This window comes from Sinocyclocheilus anshuiensis, unplaced genomic scaffold, assembly GCF_001515605.1.
Source record: "Sinocyclocheilus anshuiensis isolate Anshui unplaced genomic scaffold, SAMN03320099.WGS_v1.1 scaffold141, whole genome shotgun sequence".
Taxonomy (NCBI): domain Eukaryota; kingdom Metazoa; phylum Chordata; class Actinopteri; order Cypriniformes; family Cyprinidae; genus Sinocyclocheilus; species Sinocyclocheilus anshuiensis.
Window position 1 is genome coordinate 47,848 of NW_015537930.1, and position 17,565 is coordinate 65,412.

General features: G+C 40.7%; 1 protein-coding gene across 1 annotated transcript in view; it reads right to left on the reverse strand.

Moving 5' to 3' along the window:
• Window positions 1–17,565, reverse strand: part of LOC107658134 (coiled-coil domain-containing protein 18-like) — a 45,019-nt gene that overhangs the window by 5,490 nt on the left and 21,964 nt on the right. Inside the window, 10 exon segments of the mRNA XM_016446593.1 lie at window positions 2,337–2,549; window positions 2,636–2,773; window positions 3,986–4,126; window positions 4,621–4,689; window positions 4,768–4,884; window positions 4,963–5,062; window positions 7,017–7,230; window positions 7,579–7,742; window positions 8,666–8,808; window positions 12,038–12,205. Of these exon segments, the coding sequence (XP_016302079.1) occupies window positions 2,337–2,549; window positions 2,636–2,773; window positions 3,986–4,126; window positions 4,621–4,689; window positions 4,768–4,884; window positions 4,963–5,062; window positions 7,017–7,230; window positions 7,579–7,742; window positions 8,666–8,808; window positions 12,038–12,205 (1,467 nt within the window).

The following is a 17,565-nucleotide window of genomic DNA, read 5'->3' on the forward strand; positions in this document are numbered from 1 at the left end:
AGGAAGGGGTAGGCGGAGGGGTAGGGGAAGGGGAATAAAATAGAATTGGGATTGGGCCTAACAAACACTCGCTGGACAATGGGAACAGCATCACTACCCCGTCCTACCCTGTGAATCCTGAGTCCCGAAACCCCCCCTGTCGCATGGAACAAAGCGATACAGATAAATGTTTGGGATTTCCGCTTATATATCGGTTAGAGGGGAGACCCGGCCACGAGCTCCGGGACCCCACTCTCACGAGGAGACCTGCATTAAACATTTTTAAAGGGCATATTATATTATATTATATATATTATATTAACATATTTTATAACTTCACATATGCTTAAATTTTATGTAAAATTTATTTGACTTAATGCAAAGAAAGTGTGTTTAATTTACGACTCTCCACAATGGTCAGAAGTATTTGGAGCAGGTGAACTGTCCAAACGATCAGCCCATTCACACAAGAGATCAGATATTGTCTTATTTGCCATGATTGCAGGTGCATAGTACATGGGAAAACTGTGAAATTGGTGTTCCGTGACTAATGTCACCAACCACACAAAGATCGATTTGTCACGTCTGCCCGCTCTTCAACTTTAAACCAATTAGCGCTAAGCGCCGCCCACTGTCTGTTGATTGGCATTTGTGAAATGCCCTCTATAGACCTTTTTCAAATTTCTGGGTTTTTCAGCAGCGGAAGTCGTCATAGTTGGGTAAACTTCTATAGCAGTGAATGAGAGACTACCACAAATATATTTTTTGCATTCCCATTTGCTCAAATAGCAAAAGAAAAACTCCATGGTAGTGTTTTCATGACTTTCAAAAAAAGGAAAAAAATAGAGAGAGATTGATAACGGCAGTCAGTAGAGAGAACGATGTCAAATTTACCGTCACTCCCATAGACGCTGTATTAGAAACACCCTTGCATTAGCGTTAACTCGTTTTTTGTAACGATTCAAAGGTAATATAATACAAAGTACAGTGTTATAAATGTACATACTTCAAAAAAAAAAATTGGAAGATTTACAATGCTGATGACTGTTGAAACGCATCATCACAGTCTTGTGAAAAGGGTCTATTATTATGAGAAAAAAAAATCTTTGGGAAAATCATGCTTTGGAAATACATGACTCGTCAAATAGACGTCATTCATAAATTCAGCATATTATTACGAAAAACAGCTTTTTGAAAAAGCACATTTTATTATGAAAAAAAGAAGATATTTAAACTGCAGTAGTTTGTGAATATTTTAAACAAAGTTTGTGTTTTCATGGAATTTTACAAAATAAAATGGATATATTTAATTATTGATTTAATTTAATTATTTAATAATTATTTCAGAATAAATTGGTACATTTAACTGTTGTTTTATTGAATGAATTATTTCTTTCTTTCATTTAGAGCACTTTAGTCCTCCATATCAAAGACATTGATTATTGTTTACTTTACAGTAATCAGTTCATTTCTCCCAATATGTTATAAATAGATCCCATTTAAGTCTCAAAACGAGAGTAAATTCTTTCATACCATATATTTCCTTAATTTCTACCCATTCTCTGCTCACATTTCAAGACATAATGTTCAATTTGGATTTATTACTTGTATCCAATTGTTTTGTTTGGCTGTTCAAAATATTGAATTTATTATTGAATTAATATTATTTTCATAAATACTGTTTATCAACAAATATTATAATAGTAATTTCTTATTTTGTTAACTTTTTATTTAATAAGAACAAAAACAACAATACTAACAATAAATATTGTTAATAAATTATATATTATATTATCATCAATCACATTTATAATTATATTCATTAATTAAAATTATTATTATTATTATAAAATTGTATAACAAATTTGTTCTCAAATACTATAACAGTAATACGTTTTTTTTTTTACAGAGAAACATTTCAATAGTAATATTTCATATTTTTAAATATATTTATGTATTATTATTAGTAGTCATATTATAAATTAAACTTTTGTGCCCATATTGTGTAGCCCTAAAAGCATAGCAAAAACAAACAAAAACACTTTTTAATCAGAAAAACTAGATTAGATTATAAATTAGATTCTTTTTAATCCAAATTGTACAGCCATACTGCTGCTTATACACTTTCCTCACAATATAACTCTAGAAATTAACTGTTTTTATATGTAAAAACTTTAATATAAGCCCTAGGGTGGACTGGCCAGTTTGTTTCCCTGTCATTGGTCCAAAATGCTGGGATATGCTCCAGCATCTATAGGACAAGCCGTTTTGGAGAATGTATGGATGTTTAATATAAATGTAATATGGAATTGTTGTATGTAGTGGTTTTGTAAGACACCATCCAGTGAGTCATGCACCTTAATAAGCAGGGTCTCATTAGCACTCTGCAGGAGCTGCTCTTTGCTGTGAAGCTCAGCGTTTAGGCGAGCAGAGGTAGATCTAGCCTCCTCAAGCTGGTCTCGGGCCTGTTGCAGCCGCTGGCTCAGCTGCTCCTGAGAGTTACGCAAGCTGCTGGAGATCTGATCCGACACCTTCAGCAGCTGCCCACGCGTCTGCTGGAGAGCTGAAAGCTGGGAGGCAGAGAGAGAGGGTCAGACCCAGCAAACCAACTCAACTGTCCCATGAGAACAAATACAAATTTTCTGTTTCTCCAAACCTCTTTGTGGTGCTCCTCTCTCTGCTGCTCAATCTCCTGTTGTAGGGTAGTAATGGTGGCCTGGAGTCTGACCTCAGCATGTGTAGAGCACTTCTTCATCACAGACCTCTCTTCTTGCAGCTGCTGAACTTCTTTCTCCTATAGCAAATCAACAAACAGGTTAAGGACCATCAGGCCCTGAGAGAACTCAAGAATCTGAGAGATATCTCATGAAAAGTTAACTTTCATTTTACTGATCTGCTCATAAACAATGTACATGTCTAGAACTGACATGTCACCAAAATACCAAAATTCATTTTATTACAATAACTAGTTTTACCCGTTGACATGCAAACCAATAACCGGTAATGCAAGAAACCCATGTTAACAAGACTTTTCTTCTTCTTTTTTTTTTTTTTATAAAATCTTATTTAACGGTGGTGATGTCAAAACATAAGTATGTATTCCTCTCAGAGTATTCTATCGTGATAAAATGTGATTTAAATTAATTTCAATCGATGTGCAGTGCATTAACCCAGCCGCTCATCAGACCTTAGCGCGTTTTATATTGTTAATAGTAGTTGAATTAGTAGTAGTATTATTATCTTACAAGTATTATTGTTAGTTTTTTTAACAGAAACACTGAATGACCAGCAATGTCTCAAGCACCACCACCAGTCCTAAGTTCTCTTAAAATGACAAAAATGCATTCATATATTTTAATTCATACATGGTTACCACGTTTTAGTTCTAACTGCTTAAATGCAAGTTAAAAAATGCTTGATTGACAGATGTTAAAAGTGTACTTTCAGATCATATCACCTATTGCCAAGGTGTGCATAGGGGGTTGCATATTCTCCTCTCATGTTTGAAGTTTGTACGACTACATCACTTCTCCTTCAGCTGCACGAGATGAATATCAATTTTTACAATGTATTTTAGAATACAAAGAGTCCGTGTACACAATATAGTTCCTCCTCTACGGAAAATGGTTTAATGAGTTTACATGACCACACATGTCGGATTAAGCATAATTGTTTTGAGAATGTGCATGTAAACACTCACTGAGACCCTAAAGCGTGCAGTGAATGTAAGGGCATAATGGCGAAATAAAGGTGAAAGAACACAAAAGTTCAGGAATACCACCACATCAATGCAACTGGCTGATCACACTGTCATTCCATCAATGTGAAAATGAACACGACAGGCTCGTAAATTATCCTGAATCTGCCAAAATGGACGGACTAATTACAGACCCACTCGCTCGGAAAACCCTATTGGTCTCATGAATCTAAATGAACTTGAAATGAAATTGAAATCTGTGACTGCCTTGAAACACAGCTGCTGAGTTTAGAGCTGCAGACGTTTCACCTTCTGATGTGCTTGCTGGGTGACTTCATCTATCTGTCTGTTCAGAGATTCACAGCATGTATGTGCTTGCTGTAGCTCCTGCACCATCTTCTGGAGCTGCTCACGATACACATGCAGCTGTTGGCCATGTTCAAGAGCATCCTGACACACACACACACACACACACAGACACACAATATAAGTTGAGACTAAACAGTGCAACTGTCTAAAAGGCTTACTCAGTAATTTTTTAGCAATTTTTAGATCATACTGTACAGTAAACACCAAGCATGCATACTTGCAAAAGATTATGTTGAGAAAAAATTTATTTACAACATCCTGTGAAGATCAGTGTTACACAACCTGTTGGTATTGTTTAATTTCTGTTTAGCAAGAGTTTAATGTTGTAACACTGTTATTTCTGCTTTTCATGTAACGTTTTATTATTCACATTTTTTTGGGTTGCTGGTTCAAATCTCCTTCTTAAAGTTTAAGTGAAAGTAAAATGAAATGTTCAGAGTTTTATTTTGATTTTGGGGTGAAAAAAGACCTGGACATGTTTTTGACAGGATTTGTGAGTTTACACACTTTACTTCATTAAATACAGGGTAAAAAAATCTATTCACTCCTCACTATAGTTCAAACATGTCCCGTACCCTCTCCAGGTCCTCCTTAACCTGAAGCTGTGACTTCAGCATCTCCAGCCTCTCCATCAAGAACTGCATCTGTCCAGAGAGTAACGAGACCTCATCAGTTAATTTGTCCATTAACAAACTCATCTGTGGTCACTCTCAATGACTCACCTGCTGGTCCTTCTCTCTTAGCTCTTTCTGGCTCTTCTCCATAGCTTCCTGTAAATACTCCACATTCTTCTCCATCTCCAGCTTGTGCTCCTTAATGGCCACATCCAGCTGCCCCAACTCAAAAGAGAACACAATGCTTTAGTAGAGTGGAGACATGGAGGTAATGGAGATCTTGCTCATGTTTACATGTGGTACCAGCTGCGCTCTCTGCTGTAGCTCCCCCTGTCTTTCTTTCAGAGCATTGTCCAGATCCAACACCTCATGGTTCCTCTCCTCCAGCTCCCTCTGACTCTCTCTGTAAACACATCCAGTGATAGAGTAACTGATTATTTATTCATTCATTCATTTTTTTTTTTGCAATAGATTTAGAATAGATTAGAACAAAGTTGAAGGTGATATGTGCAATTTTTCTAGGTTAAAATACTTCTTCCCCATCCTATATGCAAAACAACAATAAATATATAAGAATTTGTTTAAGCATCCTGTCCGGCCTGAAGGGACTTTATTTAACTGTATTTATTTGATACAGTCAAATAGGCCAATAGTGAGATTGGTCATTATTTTATCAATTGCATTTGATGCAGAAATTACACACTTCATTTTTAACTGGTGACCAGTAATGTCACAATACTAATAGTACAGATTTACATGTGCATAATTTAGCAACTTTTACAAACCAGCATTCACAGACACCACAATCCACTGCTAATGTTATCATATGTGACTGAGTACACACCTAGTTGTGTTTTGAGTGCAGTGTATAATATCGGGAACACAGCATACCACTGTTCACAAACACATGATGAAAAAGTACATGAACGTATATGGTACGAGTTGTGTGGATATTTTCCGTGATTATAACTTGCGTATAAAGCTATATTTATGAAGAAATCATTTGATTGTTGTAGTTGTAATGATTTTGTCTAAGCAGAAATGGGTGAAGGTTGGGTAAATGTGCCGCATTTCAACAAAATTAATATTCATGATGACAAATTCTGTTATGAAGCACTACTGGGTTTTTTTTTTTCTTCTGTAGCTTGACTGAATATTTTTGGGGTGGGGTGAAGTTGTGTATGTGTGTTTGTTTTGACCATGATTAGACAAATTGATAACATTCTGAATAATGGAACAAGTGTTGCAGCCGACACTGAATTTTGGGGTCAGTATGATTTTTAATGTTCTTATGAAGTCTCTAAGGCTGCATTTATTTGATCGAAAATGTGGAATATTATTGCACTTTAGAATAACTCTATAGTGTAATTTATAGTGCCATTATTCCAGTCTTCAGTATCACATGACCCTTCAGAAGTCATGCTGCTTAATATTTTTGTGAAAATATTTGTGAGGATATTTTGATAAATAAAAAGAACAACATTTATTTGAAATATAAATCTTTTGTAACATTATAAATATTTTTACTGTCACTTTTGATCAATTTAATGCATTGCTGAATAAAAGTATTAATAAAAAAATCTCACTGACCCTAAACTTTTAAATGTAAGTATATACAATAATTTGTAAATCCAGTAGACTACTGGGACAGAGACTAATGTCAATATATGAACACTCACTGTACAAAGATAAGTTGTTAAAAAAAAAAAAAAATTGTACAAAGATGACCTTTTTTTTTGTGAATTTAGTTTTATCTAAACCAATAAATTATTTTCATCACATTATAATACATAACACATTACTAAAAGCAAAAAAAAAAAATTATAAAGGCTCTATTTATAATTAAAATAATACATTTAGACAATTATCATATTAGAGCAGCATAATGTGGTTTGTATGTTCACATTCAAAGTGCATTTACTATATTTATACATAAAAACGTATGTATGAAGTGTTGGAAAACGGTTTAGGAAATAAAAAAAACTGGAATTACTTCATAGGTCTCTGCTGAGACATATCCACCATTAATGTCCATAAGAAGGAATGAAAGAAAAACCAACAAAACAGGATGCAACCATCAGCAGGTATTTACAAGGAAATATTTGTCCTTTTTTGTATCCCATATGAAAATAAGGTTTGAAGGTTATCTAAAAACACAAAATGTGTTTTGAGGTCTTTAAAGATCCATCATAATCCCTTTCTGAGGCATATAAGCAACAACACAAAGTCCTCGATTTAGGTTGTCCTCAGGCAAACATGAGTAAGGGTGTAAGAAACCTCAGAATTGCTCTGTATCCAGTGATGGACAGACTGCTGTGACTTCCCAGCAGTCAGAGAAAGGTGGTGGAGCAGCTCACCTGAGCTCAGCAGCTAATTTATCGATGGTCGCTTGCTGTTGGTCTGACGTAAGCTGTGTCCGCTGCAGCAAGTCTTCCAGCTCCTGCAGGTGGTCCAGGGTGTCCACCAGCTCGCCACGCACCTCCTGCAACTGTCCCTCCAGCAAATGTGCCCGCTGCAGCGAGTTCCTCCTGTCCATCTCACTGCGGTGGAGTTTCTCTTCAAGGTCCATTACTGAGAAAACATAAGACTATTATTAAAAATTATTCATCTCATCTTCCTCAGAGTTGTAGACTAGACTATACTAGACTAGAATAGATAGTTCATGGACATCCCCTTTGTGAGGTTCAAACCACTTTTGGGTGAGCATTTCTTAAAGTGAGGATTGCAAACCCCTAGGTGTCCAGCAATTATAGATTGTACAATTCTTAAATTGTAAGCCAAAAGTTCTCACTGAAACAACTGGTCACATGGACAGTTCAACAGTGACTGCTCACTTTTTTTTAAAGGCTTAGGTTTCACATACAACTCAGATAGAAGGTTATGCTCATTGTTTTGTTGGTGGTCACTGGAGCTGCATACCCATTTCACTCTTCTTATCCAGCAGGACTTCGGTCTCTTTGAGTGTCTCCTCCATCTGATTGAGCTGAGAGGCTTTCGTGTTGCTGTCTCTCCTCAGACGCAACTGCTCAAGCTCCATGTCTGACAGCTCCACTCGACACTTACTCATCTCTGAGTTCAGCTGCCTGAAAAACACACACAGCTTAACATTACTATCTTTTTCTCAGTGCTTTTATCATTGTACAGCTGCTGTCTGGACATGACTACAGGGTAAAAGATAACTGACCTTAAAAGAAATTACAGAAAAATCAAGTAAAGAAAATCTCATGTGAACAGCCAATATGTGAGACGCTTTCTTCCTCAGCGAGAATAATTTGCTGTTCGCAGTATATATAGAAAGAGTTTAGTGGGAGTGGCTATGGACACAAAGGCTCTGAAACCATTAAACAGTCATAAGATCATCTCAAGGGACACCCTCAGGACAAGTTTCATGAAAAAAAGTTCATTTAAAAATGTTCAGTGTTATAATTGAGGCAAAATGAAGCCAACAAACATTTTCTAGTCATATGCTTTCACACTTCCATGAAAAATATTCTGATTGTATTATACATTTATTTTTTTAGAAATTCTCTTTTAGATTTTTTAAAACAGAATGGGGCAATAGTCTGAAAACACAAACATATTTCCATACTCTTGATTGGTCGACTTGATTGGACAGACACTATTTAAACTGAACTGAGTTGGATGATGACATCACTGAATTCAATGATGAACTGCCTTTAACAGAAAATTGAGTGTTTACTATTATCATTTTGCATTATTGACACAATATTTTCCTAATTAACGCTGTACAGTTGCTTTGACACAATCTGTATTGTTAAAAGCGCTATATAAATTAAGGTGACTTGACTTGACTCTTTTCTTTTTTTCATACTTATCCAGACCTGGAAAACACTAAAATCAAATTTTATACTTTTTCATGCTGCATAGGAACCTCTAAACATGTTTTGATTATTCTGTTTGTAGTGGTACACAAAAATGAATGCTGAAGAAATATTCCTGCAATACAAAAGGTAAATTAAGGAACTGAAATGCCAGGTGGTCTCACGTTATGGAGCCGGAGAGCTCTGCAGCCTGTCTCTCCTTCTTCTGCACCTCCTGAGTGGCCTCCTCCACCTCTCTCTCCCTTCTCCTCAGAGCCTGAGATAAGGCAGTGCGCTCCTTCTCCAAATCTTGTTCCATCTGGGACACCTGTAGGCAATCAGAAGATGTTTTCCCACAATCTGCAAAGACTCTATTTTATTTTCATGCAGAAAGATCATGAGATTATAATGTAACCTGCTTTTGTGGAAAACACATTTTGTGGAAAACACAGTGATTAAAATTAGAGAACAGTAACCACTGTAGCACAAAAGAAGAATACAACTAAAATTTTGGAGGGTTACAGCTGTCAAAAATTAGTAGGAATTGTAGAGGCCCCTGCTTTGAATGATTTCAGCACATCTGCGGCCGCAGGATATCACTAGTTTCTCACACTGCGCTGGTGTGATCTAAGTCTACTCTTCTTCCAGTCTCTTCCATAGCTCGGTAACTGTAGTGGGTTTCTTAGCCATAACTTTGTTGCCAAGGATATTCCAGAGATTTTCAGTTGGATTTAGATCAGGACTCTGGGCCGGCCATTTCATTATTTCAACGTTTTCAACTTCAAGGAATGCTTCACCCATTTTGCAGTGTGATGGGGCATTATCTTGCATGAAAATTGCAGGCTGATTGGGAGATGCTTGCAGGGAAGGTACTGCATGTTGCTGAAGGAGGTTCTGATAAACATTTGCATTCACCCTGCCATGTAGCTGTATAAGAGGCCCAACTCCTACCGCACAAAACATCCCCCTAAGCATGACACTTCCTCCACCTTTCACTGACTTCTTTACGCACGCAGGGTTCAGTCTTTCCCCAGTTTGATGCCGAACATAATGTTTCCCATTTGACCCAAATAAATTAAACTTGAACTTCGGAACAGTTCTCCTCTCTCCACACATCATGCTCCTCAGCAAAGTTGAGCCTAGTCTTTTGATTATTCTTGCTGATGAGAGGCTTCATCACTGCAGAGTGCGCTTACAGTCCGACTTCTCTTAAAGGGGTCATATGATGTTCCTAAAAAGAACATTATTTTGTGTATTTGGTGTAATGAAATGTGTTTATGCGCGACAGATCCCTACCCGGTTCAGCACTGAACTGTCGAGCAATTCCAGCTGCAGTGTTGAACTGATTTCCCACTGAGAGTCTCCGCATTATTCTGTCTTCTCATGCAATTGTCTTACATGGACGACCAGCCTTTTTGGGGGACTTGAATTAATTAGTGTCATTGTAAAGCTGCAATATTTGAGAAATCACAGATTTGGAATGACCAGCTACTCTTGCAATGGCTGAAAGGGTCAGCCCTTTGGCCTTCATCTGGACCACCTCCTGTCACAGGCTTTCAGTCACCTTAGAGCGACCCGCCATCTTGCAATTAGAGGAATGCTGGGGTTTTGTCATTTAATTAAGGAAATTAAATTTAAAATTCAAATTAGCACCAGGTGCCAGATAACACCAATAACTTGGAGGCATCTGTAAGTGTTCTCTATTTTTGATCAGAGTTCTTTTTCAAATATCTCATTTAAGTTTTTTATACTGTGCTTCAGAATACAATTAATTTATGAAATATGCTTAAAAAACTGCCCTTCTATTCCTGTTAGGATAATTTAAAAAAGGACTAAGCAGTGACCTTGAAATTTGAGAAATTGTAGGTGGTTATACAATTTTGATCTCCACTGTGTGTGTGTGTGTGTGTGTGCGTGTATAAACAGGGTCAGCTTCTTGGAGGTTCAGTACAAAGTGTTTTTTACTGGAAAAGAAGCTTGTTTTGTGCTGGAGCAGAACAACCCTTAGGCACAGCTATACATATTTTCAAACACATGAATGACTCTATTATTTATTGATCAGGTATTAATAAGGATGACATTTAAAAATAACACTGATCAGGAGAATGAATACTGAATATGCAAAAATTATCAGATCAAAATGATATATGATATGGTGCTTGATCAGTTACTCATATTAGAATTGATGCTATAGTTTTAGGTTTCTTACAGTAAACATTCTGCTAATCAGGATATACTCTATGTCTGACCTAAATGTTTTTGTTAAATGTGAAGCCTAACAATGTGACCTAAATATGAAGGTCTGTTGAGCGTGTGTAATATAATATAGCTCACTGTCTTTTTATTTTATTATGCAACAAGCACACCTAGATATGTGGATAGTCACGGGTACTATTAAAATGAAAACATAAAATTACATACACAATATGGACAAAAGTATTGGGACAGACCTCTTAAAGTCATTCTGAAGAGCTCAGTGTATTCAAGCATAGTACTATGATAGGATGCTACCTTTCCAGTAAGTCAGAAAGTGACATTTCATCCCTGCTCAATATTTAGCATAGTTTTTATGATACATTTGAAAGCAATTGAATTCTATGGCAAATCTTCATCAATATAAGTTTAAGTGTGTATGTTAGCATTCCCAACCAGTGAATTTCAATTAATTTTACAGTTATTTGTATTTACTGGACAGCCACTTTTAAAAAGAATTTACAGATTTTTATCAGTTCATTGAGAAGAACCAACTGAAAACATCTGACTAAAAAGAACAAATTGCACACAAATAAGACTCAATCCAAGAGCAATATATAGATCAGGAAAAATAAATAAAGTATATTCACTACTGAGATTGACTTAAGATGTTCAAGTTCTCATAAAATAAAGTTTTGCTGCTTTTAGTATGAATATCTTAGCCTTAAGGATATCTCTAAGCAAGTGTTACAGTGTAAATATTCTTTCCTTTGGGGCGAATAAAGTCTGGTTTCGTGTCAGTGTCACACAAACCTCCGCAGTGTACACAGAGCGGATCATATACACAAGGCGGCATAGACCACAGCATGTATCTGACCCATTTGAATTCTACAAAGAATGCTGAATTTTAAAGCTCTATGGAGGACAGCAAACACTGTGAATTGTTAGGTGTCAGCATTATAAATAACACAGACAAGAAGAAGAGCTCACACCAGTGCCATGCACCAGCAAAAATTACAAGCTTTTCAAACTACACATACTAACAATTACTAAATATTATCACAGGCTTTTTTTTCTGTAGTAGCAGTTTGACGTTAAATCTAAAGAGAGAATCTTTTAGACTTAATACAACTGTGGCTGTCACAAACTGTCAAATGCGGCTTTGCCAGGCTATAATAAACTAAACGCTGCTGGCTATTTAAAAAAAGGGCCATGCCCAGACATCTTGTTTCATTTAGAAATACATCAAAGCATCAAGGAAATACTGCACTCAATGATCAATTTTCCACAACTTTTCTAGGTCTGAGAAACACCAGTTTTAAACTCCGATGTTTCCTGGTTTTTCCACAGCCAGGTGTGTGTACCTGGCTCTGCAGCTGACTCTGGCTCTCCTCCAGCTGTGCGATGCGTAACGTGCTCTCCTGCAACATGGTGTGCTGGTTCTGGATAGAGTGCTGCAGTAGCAGGTTCTCCTCACTGGAGCTCTGATAAGCCACACATTTCCTCTTCAGCTCTTCCTGCAGCTGTGACAGCTGATAAACATAAGCGATACATTACCAACAGGAGTTACTTACTGTCTGTGATGCAGTAGACCCTTGCAGATCTACTGCGGGACGTTTTAGGTCCGGGGGGAAAAAAAAAAAGAGAAAAAAACAATTAACCAAATAAATGATGGCTTGACCCGTAAAAGAAAAAAAAAGGGGACTTTTATCCTTCTTATAGGCCAGGGTCCACCCCATACCTGGAGGGTACCACTAGTAGGTAAGCATTTAATCTTATAATCTCATCTTAACTCATAAACTTCACATAAAACATCAATCACATTATAAAACACAAAACCAATAAACCATTATAGAACACAAATATTAATAACACAAATCGTTAAAATTTAATATCTTTTCTCTCCACCGAAAAGACAACAAAGTTCCCCACATACAAACAACAATGGTTTCGTCGGACTATGATCGCATTGCGCCGGCACGGCGCGGCAGTGACGTCATAAGCGGGCGTCGCTCGATCGTTTGGTTTGGCCGGCGCAACGTGGAAGTCCGACTACTCCCCACGCACACACAAGACAAAACGAACTAAAAATAAACTTCAAACTAACAACATGATGTCTGTGTGGTTGATCCGGGGTATGTATACTGTAAAGGAGGTAAAGAGTGTGTGAAAGGTCCATGTGCCATCCAGATTACGTGTGCACCCGCTCTCTGATGGTTAAACAGCAGGGTTAGGAATGAGGTAAGGGTGTATGTATATGTATTTAAATATGTGTGCCCGTACTGCCGTTTCCAGCGCTGAAGATCAACTCTTCACAAGAGGTAATATCGGAGGGATTCCAGGGACCACTTGATTGCGAGACACTCCTTCTCGATCGTGGAATACCTGGTTTCTCTAGGCAACAGCTTCCTACTCAGGAACACGACTGGCCTCTCCTCTCCCCCAGTCCCCTGGGCTAGTACTGCTCCAATTCCCTTCTCTGAAGCATCCACTTGCACCAGAAACCGCTGATCGAAGTTGGGGCTTTGTAGGACTGGGCTGGAGCACATCCTCTCTTTTAGGGTGCTGAACGCTTCCTCACAGGCACCAGTCCATGCCACCGGGTTCTTCCCAGTTTTGGTTAGCAAGTCGGTTAGTGGTGTTGCAATGTTAGCAAAGTCCGGGATGAATCTGCGGTACCAGCCCACTAGGCCCAGGAAGGACCTCACCTCCTTTTTCGTCCTAGGTCGGGGACTGCGCTGAATTGCTTCCACCTTACATACCTGAGGTTGCAGCTCGCCATTGCCCAGATGGTATCCTAGGTAGCTGGTCTCCTGCCTAGCCCACTCGCACTTTGCCACATTCAAGGATAGGCCCGCTGCTTGAATCTTCTCCAGAGTCTATCGTAGATGTTCCAGGTGGTCTGCCCATGTATTGCTGTAGATCACAACATCGTCCAAGTATGCAGCCAACCACCTTGCGCTGCCCTTGAGAACTTGATCCATGAGTCGCTGGAAGGTCGCGGGCACCCCATGCAGCCCAAAGGGTAGGACCGTAAACTGGAACAGTCCCACTGGCGTCCTGAATGCGGTGTATGGTTTGGAGTTTGGATCAAGGGGCACCTGCCAGTACCCCTTACACAGGTCCAAGGTGGTGATGTAAGGGGCCTGTCCTATCCGCTCCAGCAAGTCATCAATTCTAGGCATCGGGTAGGCGTCGAACCTTGACTGGGCATTAAGCTTATGGAAATCGACACAGACACGCAGGGATCCATCCTTCTTCGGGACAATGACGAGGGGGCTACTCCATTCGCTGTTCGATGGTTCGATTACGCCCAGCTGCTTCATCATTTCAATTTCCTCCTCCAAGGGTTTCAGTAGTCTCTCTGGTATTCTGTACGGCCGCTGTCGTGAAGGGGTTATATCTGTAAGGTAGATGCTGTGCTGTACCAGTTCTGTCCGTCCAGGCCTCTGACGGAACAGTAATGGGAAGCAGTCCAGGAGGTCTTGCATTTCAACCCTTACGGGATCCTTCAGATGGCTCAAGTTCACCGTGGCAGGGTGTCTCTGAGGTCTCACCTCACGAGCAGGCTCATCCTCTTCCTCATCATCCACCTTCCTTAACATTAGCGACCTCTCTGGTGTCTTGTTGGGTATTTCCTTCCATTCCTTCAGCAGGTTTACGTGGTACGTCTGGTGCGATTTCCTCTTGTCAGGGTGGTGAATCTCATAGGTTACTCCTGGTTTCTCTGGGCAACAGCTTTCTACTCAGGAACACGACTGGCTTCTCCTCCCCCCCAGTCCCCTGGGCTAGTACCGCTCCAATTCCCTTCTCTGAAGCATCCACTTGCACCAGAAACCGCTGATCGAAGTTGGGGCTTTGTAGGACTGGGCTGGAGCACATCTTCTCTTTTAGGGTGCTGAACGCTTCCTCACAGGCACCAGTCCATGCCACCGGGTTCTTCCCAGTTTTGGTTAGCAAGTCGGTTAGTGGTGTTGCAATGTTAGCAAAGTCCGGGATGAATCTGCGGTACCAGCCCACTAGGCCCAGGAAGGATCTCACCTCCTTTTTCGTCCAAGGTCGGGGACTGCGCTGAATTGCTTCCACCTTACATACCTGAGGTTGCAGCTCGCCATTGCCCAGATGGTATCCTAGGTAGCTGGTCTCATCGGGTAGGCGTCGAACCTTGACTGGGCATTAAGCTTATGGAAATCGACACAGACACGCAGGGATCCATCCTTCTTCGGGACAATGACGAGGGGGCTACTCCATTCGCTGTTCGATGGTTCGATTACGCCCAGCTGCTTCATCATTTCAATTTCCTCCTCCAAGGGTTTCAGTAGTCTCTCTGGTATTCTATACGGCTGCTGTCGTGAAGGGGTTATATCTGTAAGGTAGATGCTGTGCTGTACCAGTTCTGTCCGTCCAGGCCTCTGACGGAACAGTAATGGGAAGCAGTCCAGGAGGTCTTGCATTTCAACCCTTACGGGATCCTTCAGATGGCTCAAGTTCACCGTGGCAGGGTGTCTCTGAGGTCTCACCTCACGAGCAGGCTCATCCTCTTCCTCATCATCCACCTTCCTTAACATTAGCGACCTCTCTGGTGTCTTGTTGGGTATTTCCTTCCATTCCTTCAGCAGGTTTACGTGGTACGTCTGGTGCGATTTTCTCTTGTCAGGGTGGTGAATCTCATAGGTTACTGGCCCCATCTTCCTTACCACAGTGTATGGCCCCTGCCACTTTGCCAGGAGCTTGTTCGTGGAGGTGGGTAACAGTAGCAGCACCTTTTGCCCCGGTTGTAGTTAACGGAATCGTGCCTGTTGATCGTACCACTTCTTTTGTGACGCTTGTGCCTGATGTAGGTTTTCTTTAGCTTCTTCTCTGTAACGCTCGAGCCGGTTTCTCATTTCCAAGATGAAGTTAACAATGCTCCTCTCCTCTGTCTTATCTGCTGGCGCAATCCAGGCCTTCTTCAGCAGGTCCAACGGGCCTTGGACCTGCCACCCATACAGGAGATCAAAGGGGGAGAAGCCGGTTGAGGCTTGAGGTACCTCCCGGTAGGCAAACAAGACGAAGGGGAGCCACTTGTCCCAGTCGGCTCCTGTGTCTGTGACGAACTTCCGCAGCATGTTCTTCAGTGTCTGATTGAATCTCTCCACCAGTCCGTCGATCTGCGGGTGGTAGGGACTGGTTCTCAACGCAGTGATACCCAGTTGCTGGTGGAGCTGTTTCATCAGGCGGGAAGTGAAGTTCGTGCCTTGGTCAGTTAGGATCTCCTCTGGGATGCCTACCCTGGAGAACAGCTGGATAAGAGCGTGGATGACTTTGGGCATAGTGATGGTGCGAAGTGGGAAGGCTTCCGGGTACCTTGTCGCATAGTCACAGATGACTAAGATGTATCGGTGTCCCGCACTGCTCTTCTCGAGTGGTCCCACAATGTCCATGGCTATGCGTCGAAAGGGGGTAGATATGATGGGTAGCGGATGTAGTGGTGCTCTACCATGCTGACGCACAGTACTGGTCTTTTGACACGTGGAACATGTGGTGCAGTACGTTTGGACATCAGTGTACATGGTTGGCCAATACAATCGTGAACTAATGCGTGTGTATGTTTTGTGTTGGGCCAGATGGCCTGCCCATGGAACTGTATGTGCCAGATGTAACACTAGGGGGCGACAAGACAGGGGAACAATTAAACATAAAACATCACCCGTTTGCACATACAACACATCATTTTTCAAAACATACTGTTCATTACCCACATTAGCATCACTTGTACAACCAACCTTTGCAAACAGCGGTTTCAAGGTTCCATCTTCCCGTTGTAGTTCACTAATGTTTTCTGGGACCTGCCAGCCACTAAGCTCAAGACCCTCCATGGAAGGTTTAGGGGCTGGAGTACCCAAGTACTTTATGAGGCGCCGCTGACGGCGTGTCTTTCTCGGGCCTTTAGTCCCACCCTGTAGCAGACTACTGTCGAAGTCTGGCAAGGGCTGAAGACCTGCCTTAGCCTGGGCCCTTGTCACAGCAGGAAAAGATTGTTCAGTGTCATGATTAACAACAGTTTCGACACTCAGGTAAACGTCATGATCAACATTCACATCAGTAATCAGCAAATCTGTCAGCACAGGCATATCCCTTCCCAATATCATATCAGCAGACAGATGGTCCACTACTGCTACATTTAGCATGTACACCTGGTCCTGCACACCAACTAACACTTCTGCCCGGGGATACCTCTTTACATCCCCATGTACACATTGTACTGCCGTTGTAGAAGCATAGTTGACGTTAGAGACATGACAAGACTTAATAAGAGACAAGGAACTACCAGTGTCCAGCAAAGCTTTCAGAGAATGTCCGTTAACAGAAATGTCCAAAACCATTTGACTAGTTTGTCCCTCCCCACCAAAGTCAGTGACATTGTCTTTCTCTCTAGGAGCATAACAAAATCCAGTCAATTTGGACTTCCTTACAGGGCACACTGAAGCCTTGTGCCCTGGCTGCTGACATGAAAAACAAATGAGCCGTTGACCAGTTGTAATTTTAAGCCCTTGTGTACCTGCTGTAATCTCTTGGGGTTGGTGGCTCAGTTCAGACCCATGACCACTAGCATGTTGGGTGTAACGTGCTTTACCTTTAGGGGGTTGAGAACGTGGAACAGTTCCATGAGCGTTCATGTACTGCTGGGCCAACTTGGCGGCTTCCAGTCCTGATGTTGGCTCGTGCTCCTTAACCCAGGTTCGGCTGTCGAAAGGGAACACTCGAAGCAACTGTTCCAAGATCACAAGTTCTCCAACCTCCTCTTTGGTATGCCGATCGGGTCTTACCCAGCGCTGGTAGAGATTTCGTAGACGATGATACGTTTCTGTCGGAGACTCCCCTTCTGGCACTGTCGCTGCCCGGAATCGTT